General features: G+C 43.0%; 1 protein-coding gene across 1 annotated transcript in view; it reads left to right on the plus strand.

Annotated features, from left to right (window-relative positions):
* Positions 1–10,788, plus strand: part of LOC104501432 (serine/threonine-protein kinase Nek9-like) — a gene marked incomplete at its 5' end in the record, with an annotated part of 11,273 nt that extends 485 nt beyond the window's left edge. The window contains 6 exons of the mRNA XM_010145242.1: positions 2,880–2,935; positions 3,797–3,867; positions 5,724–5,829; positions 8,961–9,092; positions 10,014–10,124; positions 10,712–10,788. Of these exons, the coding sequence (XP_010143544.1) occupies positions 2,880–2,935; positions 3,797–3,867; positions 5,724–5,829; positions 8,961–9,092; positions 10,014–10,124; positions 10,712–10,780 (545 nt within the window). The remainder of the gene's footprint in view (positions 1–2,879; positions 2,936–3,796; positions 3,868–5,723; positions 5,830–8,960; positions 9,093–10,013; positions 10,125–10,711) is intronic.
* Positions 10,789–11,748: the final 960 nt, after the last annotated feature.

The raw sequence follows: 11,748 nt of genomic DNA on the forward strand, positions 1-11,748 counted from the left end.
GGTTGAGACCCCTACACGTAGAAACGGGCGGCTGCCACATCGCTGAGTCACCCTCCTGCAGAACCTGCAGGGAGTGTTCCTGGGGTGTCCTCTGGGGAGTGGAGGAGTGGAGGTGATTTCTGCTGTGTAGCTACTGATGAAGAGATTGAAAACCCTTCTGATTGATCTGTGTCTCAGGTGCCAAAGAAAGAAGCCCAGCAGTTAGTGCAGGCAATTCAGGCAGTAGCTGATTTCTCAAGTCTTGCAGGTAGCTGGTGCAGTGGAAGAAGTAAGTTATTGGTGGTGTCTATTTCTAATGCGCCTTGCTGTGCTCTTTCAGGAGGACAGTGGAAAGAGACCATGAGAGTATTTGGGCCTCTCTGTGAGTGCAGAATGGGGCTGTTCTTCAGCAGTGTCACTTAAATAGATCCCTCCATTTGGCAATTATAAATCAAAGCTTAAAAATATACTGGCACACTGCAATCAGGACTTTTTCCTGCCTTGTGTTATCAGCTTCTATGTTTACTATTTAAAAAAATTAAATCCAGGCCTTCAGGTGGTGAAGAAAACTTTAAAATTCCATCCAAGAGTAGGTCACATGGTATTGTATGGAGTTTGCAGGGGAAACAGTCCCAGCTGGATTTGATAGGAGTGTATGAGTTGCAACTGCTCCTAGACAGCTGGAAGAGAAGGTCACATACATCTAATACTGCTGGAACAGCTAGTTCCTATCTAGAACTGTTTGGATGTGTGGGACAGCTCCCCTAGCTAGGTATCCTGTGTGTGTTTGGGGGTTGCGTTAAGCTTTGGCGCATCGGCAGGAAGTTTTCTTGACGGAAAAGGCTGTTCTCGTGTTGTTATCGCCTTAGGTTGCTTCCACTGGGACAGGTTGGGGAGAACAGCAGAGTTCCGCAAAGTAATTTTGAAGGCAAAGCTTTTTTTACTTTGCTTTTTGTTCTTATCTGGCAGAGTCCAGTGCAAGAGTAGGGTAATATTAGCTCTTTGATGCACCATTTATTTTAGGAGTGCTCTGTGTGAGGTATTTATCTGCCCTGAAAAGAGTGCGTTCTTGGGGCCAGTATATATTCATTGGAGGGCACAAAGAGAAGCTGCATACTAATGAGGTCTGTACATGTTTGTTAATGGCTCTAAACTGTTTGTTCTACTTGGGGACAACAGCCAAGAGATGAGTATATAGCCTGTGTTGTCTGAGGACATGAGAAAGAGGGAATCTCATTTAGACTTAGGCATATCGGTTTTGCCAATGTTATTAATTGTTTCTGTGGGTTTTTTTGCAGTTTACAAGTCCAAGATAATTCGTAATTTTTAAAGTAAGATTGGACAAGTTGCTATCAGACGTTCTGCAGAATCCAAAGTTTTTACCGTTTAATTGGCACATCTCTTCTGGAGATTCTAGGAAAGACTTTCTGAGTAAATATTGCCCCCATATTACAAGGGAGGAAGCCAAGTTATTAATTAATTTGCCTGTAGTTCTGTGTGTATATCATGGCACCATAAGACTTGGATTTATCATGAGGTAATCAGTGAATGCATCTGAAACAGATTTAGGAAGAAATATTCTAGAAAATGTATTTGTTGAAGAGAGAATAGGAAGGAACTATTTGTTTTTCTCCTTAGTATGTGTGCATGGAGATATTATTTGCCTGAGTTGAAAGCTTATTTGTGTCCTTGTGTAGGATTTTGGTATGTAGTATCTGTCATGCTGCTCTTTGCTATCTTTTTTGCAGCTTTTCTGAACCAAAAAATCAGATGAAGAACAGGATTCACTAAAAGCCTGCATAGTCTAAATCCCTAGGAAGAAGGTTCACGAGAAGAGGCAGAAGTGAATACTTCAGTTAAATTGTGAATATGAAGAGTGATTTGTACATAATTTGCAAGTGTAGCCATAAGGCAGAAAAAAGAAATGTTGAGAGGTTTAGCAAGGCTGAATGAGAAGAAATTAAACGATGAGAATCTTAATTAGAATATCAGACAAATCTTCCTAACAAGGAAGTCTGAAAAAAGTCCCTCAAGGAGGCACAGGAGCCATTGAGACCTGCTTTGGACATCTGTAACTGGACAGACCCATGGAAATCGCACAGCAGAAAGCTGTCTTGCAGCATAGCCATGGGAATGGGAAAGGGCCTGGTGTTCCATTACTATTAGGATGTCATATATGATAATTGAGAAATGGAATAGCAACAGGATGTGATCAGAGCTTTTGGATTTACTGGTAGGATGCTAATCTGACAGGGAGTCGCACTGCCTGCAGCTGTCAGCGTAATTTCTTTTAGCTGTCCTTAATTTTTAATCTACTATCTTGATACTGTGCGGTGCCCTGAGAATTTTGCTGATCTCAGGCTTCTTTTGGTGGTGCTGCAGTTGTCAATGCTTTGTGGATTTTGCATCGATGTATTTGGCAGGGCAAGTGAAGGAGAGGGGTGGGTCAGAGCTGGGCAGTAAGCGAGGGAAGGCAGTAACTTGTGTTTTCAGGAGCTACTCCAAACTTATAATTGCTTTCTTTCTCTTTTTCTTAATGTATTATTTATTTATATATAATGCTGAGCAGGACTATCTCACATGGTTTGGTGTACATGTTATAAATGTTTACTTATCCCAGGAAGTGCTTAGAGATAAAAAATTAGGGGCTGCTAGCCTCTCTTACTGATTTACTTTCCTGAGAGTATTAAATGGCTTAGATATACCCGTCTTGGATGGAAGAACAACATAATTTTGTGAGTGCCTGACCAGCTTAAAGTGAAGAGTGCTGTGGGAGAGCTGTAGTGATCCATCAGATCTGTTAGATGTTGAATGTTCCCAGCAGTAGTAACTGCTACCATTAAATAAGATACTAAGATAAATAAGAACTCTTTGTCTTTCTCACTCACTTATAATTACAGGAGGTAACCTCTATGATAAGATTCTGCGGCAGAAAGACAAGTTATTTGAAGAAGAGGTAATTTAGATGGATTTGAGGGAGTGGTGGGGCTGGCCTAATGTTCTGGGGATCTGTTTGGTTGTCTGAATATTTATACAGTATTTTTTTCATAGTAGTGGTGGGTAATTCCTGTGTTTATCTGGGGACTGACATACTTCCTTTCCTCTTGAATGTTGCAAGCATTTATGGACTATCAGAAACTTCTTGTTTTCTTTTTTGTCTGTCTATATGCAGTATAAACTTCCAAGGGAGAAATAATGAAAGAGTTCTCAGCTGAGTTTGGTCACCTTATCATCATCTTGGCTAACATTTAACTTTACAACCTAATTCTGTGTTTCTTCCTGTATCTCTCTCTTAACTATTCTGTAGGTTCTTTTCTGAGTAATTACCTTGAATCTATTTCACCATAGATTTTTTTCTTGTTCCTTTATCTTTTCTTTTTCTTTATTTTTTAAAATCTTTTTTCTGCTGTCTGCCTCTACCTCACACTGAGACGGTTATTGATTACACTTATTTATCTTACGTAATGACTTCTAAGGCCTTCCAGCTCATGGTGAATATTAAATGGTTGCAGTTCATATTCTAGAAAGCTGAACTGTAGATTTCTCCCGTTAGCTGTCATTCCTAAGTCTTTTCACTCAGTGACTTCTGTGATGATTGTCAGGACAGGCACTGTGAACAGCACCAGAGCAATCTACATTTTGGAATATCTTTTCAGGGATTTCTAAATCAGGATATTCTTTATTTTCATACACCTGAAAGAGCATCTAGATGGCAGGGTCAGACCCTCTTGCTATGCCTGTGTGTGACAGGGACATATGGGATTTTTCAGGGGCTGGTTTTGAGCCTCATGTAAAGCTTTTATTCCTACCTTTGCAGATGGTGGTTTGGTACCTCTTTCAAATTGCATCAGCTGTGAGTTGCATTCACCGAGCAGGAATTCTTCACAGGTAAGCATGGCGTGAAGTAAAATCAAGCTAACCAGTGTGGTTCATGGATGTGAGTGCAGAATTCCTTCAAGTAGCCTTTGCTTCTGTGTTTAAAGCAAGCACTGAGCTTCTTTCCAAAGCGTAGCCTAGACGTTAAGTATCGTTTCTGTAAGGAATTTTATTGGGCTAGAAGCAATCTTGTGATAAGTGTACAAGAAATTTTGTATACGAAAATGGACTTGCTATCTTCAGTGCTGCAGCTTTGTGAACAAAGAGTTAATCCATGTAAGAAGGAAGTAAATTGGCCCTTTATTGCCATAGCCCACAAATGATGTTTGCTAAAGTGGGTAGGAAGAGAGCAGTTCCTGTAGGCCGAAGGGTCTTCCTACCCACTCCACAATTAATAGTTTAAAACCAGCATGTACATCCCTCTGTAGTTTCTGGAGGCTGACAGTGAGGAAGAGTTTGCGTTGCTGCATTGCTGTAATATAACCTATTTGAAGATCTGTCCTGCGTTTGGCTAAATCTCATTTCTTCAGCCTGTGATTTAAGAAAGTAAAACAGCTTGCTAGCTGGTAATGGTAATTGTGATGTTGACTGAGATTTCAGCGAGCACATAATTACCTTTTCCATTGCCCTTTTCTGTTTGGGAAGGGTAAATTTCATGGCTTATGTGTGCTTCAAGGAGGCCACGATGTTCTGGGGAGTACCACACATGCAGATAGCTGCTTCCAGCATGGTTGAATCATGCTGCACAACATCCTTCTCTAAATGATGAGCACAGATGTGTGAGGATGTTTTCTGCGGGTTAGCATCTTGGTTGCTGCCATTCTAAATCTTTGGTAATTGGGAAGCCTTGCTAATGAAGGGTTGGTAGCCTACACTCAACGAAGTAATGCCTACGTTTTTGACCTAAGTAGGTGTCATATCTGTCCTGCTTTGCAGTGGTTTCCTGCTTACCACCTCTGCCCACATTCACAGCAGGCTTCACAGTCTAGAACACGTGTGGCCCCAAATCCTTCCGTAATAATGAATTGAACAGTTACTTAAATGTTTGCAGTGATTTCCTTCTGCTGCAGACATTGTCAGAGTGACCCAGGACTTTGCGATGCCCCAAGTGGATGAATGCAAAGTGCTGCTTTACTTGATGTTTTCCTGATCTACCCTGGGAAGTTATTGATGGTACGTTAGGAAAAGGGGGTGTTACGCAGTGTTGGTCATGGGAAGCATGTCATACTGTGGGGGCTTCCTCTCTGTATTTACAGTCTGTTACATTGATCTGAGAAACTACATATAAATTATTCTGTCTGGGAGAAAGTGTTTTCTATAAGTTTCAGAATTCAGTATTTATGTGGCTATCAGTCTTTTGATCTTCTGGGCATAATATGTCATGTTATATTGAAGAGTTGTTCTTGAAGTGTAAGGTAGAGGGGTGTTACACTTATTCTAGAGTGGCATCTGTTTCACACCCTCTGTGTGTGTATTTATATTTGAATACCTACATATTCACACATACGTTCATGTTTTTAGTGAGCTCAGCGACTCTTAGCTTGGGTCTGTTTATAAAACCAGGAAAAATAAGACCTTCATATGAGAAGAGACTCAGGGGGATAAAGAACTGTCTTTACACAGATGTCTGGAAACCTGAGCTTTTTAGACTGCATCGTGTTTCTGTGGCAATGCGATAAAACAAGGATAGCTGCAGTTACTGCCCCAGTACCTGGAGTCCCATTGCCTTTGGGGAGCTCTGTGTGTGTATGAGAGAGAAAGTGCTGGCAGAATAGCAGCTAGCTTATTTTGGGAGGGAGGTATAGTACTGTGTGGAAAACTGAAATCTGGAAATATATTTGAGCATCTGCATTTTTTTCTCCTTTCAGAGATATAAAGACATTAAATATCTTTCTAACCAAGGCAAACCTGATTAAGTTGGGAGACTATGGGCTGGCAAAGAAGCTGAACTCTGAGTACTCTATGGCTGAGACTGTGAGTATCTGCCTTTTTTGTGTGCAAACTGAGGTGTTTTTTCTTTCATCTCGGCATGCCTTGCAGAAGACCAAAGGGGTGATGCTCTATATTCTTGCTGTTTGTTTTCTGTGGTTTTCCTTTCCCTCTCCCCTTGATTTTCTTCAGTGTTACCTCACCAACATTGGTATATTTGTTCGTGCGTTGCAGCCTGCAGTTATCCTTGCTCCTGGGTTACCTTTTAGAGGTCTATCTCTCTGCAGAGCAGCAGTGGACTAAATATAAGTGCCACTGTGAATGAAACTGTGCTAGCACCAGCGTAGCTGTGCTAGGGACTACCACTTTTCTTTCCCTGGTACCGAGGGGTGGTACTTGCAAACGTGAATCTATGTAATACAAAGGTGGTCCGAAAGTATGTAGTCAGTACAACTAGTTAAGCCCAGCTTAGCAAGTTAAATTAATTTGGTCATCATCATCATCATGGCTTGGCTTTGCGCACGAAAATCTGGGAAAGGCTTTTCCCACGCTCACTGCAAGCGATGAGCGCACCCTTCGGGGCTGCGCGGTGGGTTTTTTAGGTGAGGCACAGCGTGCGCGGAACTGGCTCCACCCTTTACACCTGGGGTTCGTCTGCCAGGGCCTGGCGAGCTTGGACGGTGACAGCGAAGTCCTCGGGTCGTAGGTTTGGGTAGGGTGTCCTTCTCTTAGAGGATGGAGCCTTACAGGGCTAAACGAGCTCCATCTGCCTGGGTCTGGAGTCACAGTTGTCCTTCTCCTAGGATGGTGCCCGAAGGCTAGTGAGCCCATCCTGCCCCTGGACACACTGTGTCTGACCCTGCAGCTGAGGCCTGTCTGGCCTGGGAGCCCCCACCGGAGGCACCTGCCACCACCAGCACAGCTCTCAACCTCACAAGGGCACGCAAGCTCCTTCCCCACGGCAAGGGGGTGCCCGTGAAAGAGTCGCTGCTCTACCTCCGGACAGCACAGACCCGGGCACGGGGTGGCCGGGGCCTGCCAAGGACGGGAGTCCTGGAGGTCTAATTTGGTCATGCTACTGTGCTAACAGGGGCAGTTTGCCTCAGCTGCATCTGGAATAGCTTGTATGTGCTTGCCTGCCATTGCACCATGCCATAGATATGTCTCCTGTCCCTTTAGTACTCGGGCTCTGAACTGAATTACAAAGAAGCAGGAAAGGCACTTGCGCTTCTTATGGTAATCAGGTGTATGGTTTATTGGTAATACCCTTGGAGAGGGGCAAAGCTGCGTATAAAAGATTAATTCTGCCAGAAGGCTCTCAAGCTTGGTTTTGTTCCAGACCATTACAGAAAGCTTCCAAAGTTATGACACAGGTTAAGCTGTACTTCAGCTTGTGTTTCCCAGCTCCATCGATTTCTGTGGTGAACACTAGGCTTGGAAAGGGAGACACTGTATGGAGCTCTTACCTGCTAAAGGTCTTTATTGTAGTTTGGGCTGCAGGCTGGCTTGCACTGCTTGCCTGGCCGTATTGTGAGATCTAATGCAAGCTATTGGTGTTCTGCTAGGATGTGTAATTAAATACTTGTCAACCTTCTGCCAGAACATGAGTGCTATTGTGCAGTTTCACAGTAAATGGGAACTCAAGGCTACCCTTGCTAAGCTGGGCTGCAGCAAAACAACTTCTGTTTTGTAACATTTTTCATGGGCTTCTGGTTTTCAGAGAAGGTGCAGTCTGTGCTGTTTGTTTTTGCCTGTGTTATGTGCGTTTATCTACACTTGCAAGCTTTTTTCTTCCTTTTTCAGTTCTGAAAAATTCTGAACTGCATACCTTCAACCATATTTCATTTTGATATGCTGTCTGTGCTAGTTACTCAAATTGTGATCTAATTACTAGGGGCATTCTAGAAGTAATTTTTTGTGAAATGAGTGCGAAACATGTTATTGTCAGTATTTGTAACCGTAACAGCCAAATTATGATTTTGTAAAATGTTTAAGAAATCAGTGTTTAGTCAGCAAGACATAATTTATCGTTCTGCCGTTTACCAAGGAAGATACAGAAAATGTGTCTTACTGAAAGCTTACATTATCCTTTGCTTAAAAAAAAAAGTTTAAGTGCAGTACCTAGTTCTCCATGCGGTAATCCAACTGGTTGGGCTTCTCAACCTTTCCATGACTAGGACTCGTGTAGCTCTGTAGCTGCCGTGCTCTGTAACGGGAAACAGAAGGGAGATGGCGATTCTGAATGTGCCCATTAGATATCTAGTGTACTAGCAGAGTCTAATGAAAGGCAAGCTGCATAATCCTTGGAGCTTTGCTGAGAGCTCTAAAGAGGGCAACGTTATAGTTATATATTACCCGTTTTTCTATTCTATCTCTCTAATTTTATTTTGCTTTCTAGTTCCTTGCTAGGAATGAGCTCCATTCACTTGGCAGCTTCGTTCTTACACCTTTTGTTATATTTATTCTGTGTCTTCTTGTTGTGACTTTGAGCAATGGCACTATTGCTGTTGTACTTGGGAGGGCTTCTGTATTTAAGAGCTGGGTTTTGGGGTGGAGGATATTTGTTCTCAACCAGTCGTTCGGGAAAGCTCACTTCTGAAGTAAAAACCTTTAAGGTGGGATTCCAGTCAGCTTGCTACTTACAGACCCAAAAGTAAGCTGTCTTTCATTGGAGACAGAGTAACCTTTGTCCTGGCAGTACATTGTGATCAGCGTGGCTCTATAGCCATGGGCTGGCATCTATGTTTGGAAGTTTTGCTAGATCCCTTTTCCCTCAGCCTCTCATGAGGGTTTCCATATGTCTGGTCAGTATGTAAGCCGCTGATTACCTCTAAATGTACTATATTTTAGAGAGGGGCAAGTCCTCGCTGTGTTCTTGTGACTATTACTCTATTGAGAAGTATGTACTGTGTCAGGATCTGAGCAGGGAGATGTCTAGGATCTTTTTAGAAACTCAGGCACAGGCTTGTGGACGAGAAGGGATGAAGTGTGCTTGCTGTTCACATTCCTCCAATTTGTTGTTGGGGTGTGTCATATGTGCCACTTCATTGTGCGTCAGAGCTGTGTCTTGCTCTAGCTCTGATGCTCATGGGCCTGAGTCATCATGATGGATGCAAAGCTCCTGAACTGAAGACTGCTGGATCATTTCTGATTTTTAAATGTTCTTTTTATCCTAGCTGGTGGGAACTCCATATTACATGTCCCCAGAACTCTGCCAGGGTGTGAAATACAATTTCAAGTCAGATATTTGGGCTGTAGGCTGTGTCATCTTTGAGCTGCTTACTCTGAAGAGGACGTTTGATGCTACTGTAAGTCTACAAGTCAGGATGGACTGAGTAACATTTTTTTTATCTCCCTGAGATTCACTCTCGGCTTATAGTTTTCTTAACTCATGTTTTTCTTTCATTGTTTAAATCTACTGATGAAGAAAATAGTGGCCTGTGAAAGATAAAAGAAAAGAGAGTGCCAACTGTAGCCGGAGAAAATGTCTGCATGATTTCCCCTACCCTGTACTGCAGGTGCCTCTCTGGCTTCTGCCAAAACCACCCTAGTCTGCAGCCCTGGGTTTATCAGGTGCAGAATACAAGCCATGCTAATTTGTGTCATGGTTGTAAATGAAACATCCTTTTCTCTACAAGGAGGACGTTTGTGATTGTGTAGTCTTTTTTTGTTGTTTCAGCATTGCTAGCTGTGAATTTTCTGTGCAGCATTCTGCCTTTGGATTTCATGAGTCTGGGTGCAAGAGAAATGTGGTCAAGCTGGTTTGGGGAGGGTGAGAAGGTGCATTTCTGGCTGGCATTATGTGATTTGCTAGCTTGGGAAAAGCTGCTAGCTGACACATTGGAAGATTTTACAGCCCTTAAAGAGACAACGTGAAAATACCATCCTTTTCTGACTTCTTTTCAACATGGCTACGACTCCGCAGTAATTTTGCTGCTGTGTGGTGTTTCAATGATGATGTCCTGTGCAGGAGATTCCACACAGAGAGAAACACGTTCTCCCTGCTCTGTTAGGAAAGTTGGTGAAAAGCTGGATGTTGCCACCAAGTCCTAGCTATCAAAGGTACCGTTTCTGCAGAATTTGTTACTAGGTTTCTGGAGAACCTGCTAGACAAGGAAGAAGAAGGATGTGATCTTGTCCAGGGACAGAGGAGGAAAATAATGATGGCCTGTCGAATCTCTCCCTATTGAACGTGTTGTCCTTGCAACTTATGTCTGGTTTCTGCCTAGAATCCCCTGAACCTTTGTGTGAAGATTGTACAGGGAAATCGTGCCATGGAGGTTGATTCCGCTGTCTACTCCTGGGAGTTGATCCAGATGGTGAATTCCTGCCTTGATCAGGTTGGCAAAATAATTTTTAATTTTCAGACACCCCTTCCCAGCTGCCTCAGCCATGGAATTCAGGGATGAAGGGAAAGGACGTGCCTGTTGCAGCATGAGCGTTGCTGATGCAGGGTAGTTCCTGTGAGGCCTGAGGCACCACTAAAGCTGGACTTCCTCCGCTTATCTGAAAGCATTGTCTCAAGATGCCGTTCAGTCCTGCAGTCTCTGGAAGGGTGCTGAGTTTATTCTGATGGCAATTATTTAAGAGGCTGGCAGAAGCAATTGTTTCCCAATTCAGTGCTGTGGTTGTGAGAATATCATCTCAGTGCAGTATCTTAAGGTTCTGGCTTTCTGACGGTGACTTTGGCTTTCTGTAGGGAATAATTTCTTGAAAGCAACGTAATATTGTTACCTTCAGAGCATGGAAGTCACTCTTCCACATCTCTGGCATTTATTCATTCCAAGTACTTGAATTAAGGCCTTTGCCTTCTGATGGGAGTCAGGGAAGGAGGTCCGTGCAGCCTTGAAGGAGGTCTTCTGGTCCAAGATTTCATTGCAGAAGATGAGCATTTCACAGAGAATGACTTGTTGCCTATGTCTTTCAGGATCCAGAGAAGAGACCCACTGCAGATGAATTGCTTGAACATCCTCTTCTCAGCAAACGCAGAAGGTAATGAGATGGTCTTGCCTGAAACCTGGACAGCTGGCAGGGAGAACAGAAGGGTTTGTGCGGACTAGTGGCATTTATTCTTTTGTAGCAAAGACCTTAAGTTAATTTGGCCTGATGTGAGGCAGTTCACTTCATCCTCTTTAGGAGAGAAGTGCATTCTTGCTGTCTTGTCTTTTGATCTGATGTTCTGTGGTGCGTTGGTATGGTGAGAAAGATCTCTGGATTCTTTCTCTTAGAAGCTGTTTTATTAAGAACATTGAGGCATCCCTTTCTGAGGCTCCTTTGAGAAATGCTCGTTCCTGATCTTGAAATCTCTGTGGATGAAGGGTCACAGAGATCCTATGGTCATTTGAAAAGGCTTTTCAAAATATACCTATTGTGCAGTATAGAGACCCTAGCTTTCTCCCTTCATTGCCTCCCTCTTCTGGAGAGAGTTGCATTGAAACTGGCCCATTTTAGCTTAGTTAGACTGTCAGCCTGCACAAACTGTTTTTTTGTGAAAGGTGAACCATAATTCTGGGCTGTTTTCATCCCATATTGGTTGTTTTGGGAACAGCAGACTTAGCCCTTTGTACTAAGGATTATTTTACTTGGTGGTCAGCAAAGTTTTGTCTTCCTGCATGCACTGGTAAAAGCCCAAATCCTGGTAATACTGAGCGACTTGAGGACATTCTTGTACGATATGGGTATTGCGTGGCCACGTTCTGGTATACATGTAGTTTGTTGCCCTCAGTGCTCCTGGAAGTTTGTTTGCTATACGGTGTATTACTTCTGCCCTACTTATTGTGTATTGCTGTGAGCCGGTGTTAAGGGTCGAGGGACCGATATACCTCGATTTACCTTAACAGACTCCCTCTGTCCTGACAGGAAGGGATTTAATAGGGAAAGGAAGAAATTCACACCTCGGTCTGCTCGGATAGCTGAAACACACTTTAATATGTATATATATATAATAATGCCACACAACTATAT

Source organism: Buceros rhinoceros, unplaced genomic scaffold (genome assembly GCF_000710305.1).
Source record: "Buceros rhinoceros silvestris isolate BGI_N320 unplaced genomic scaffold, ASM71030v1 scaffold47891, whole genome shotgun sequence".
NCBI classification, from domain to species: Eukaryota; Metazoa; Chordata; class Aves; order Bucerotiformes; family Bucerotidae; genus Buceros; species Buceros rhinoceros.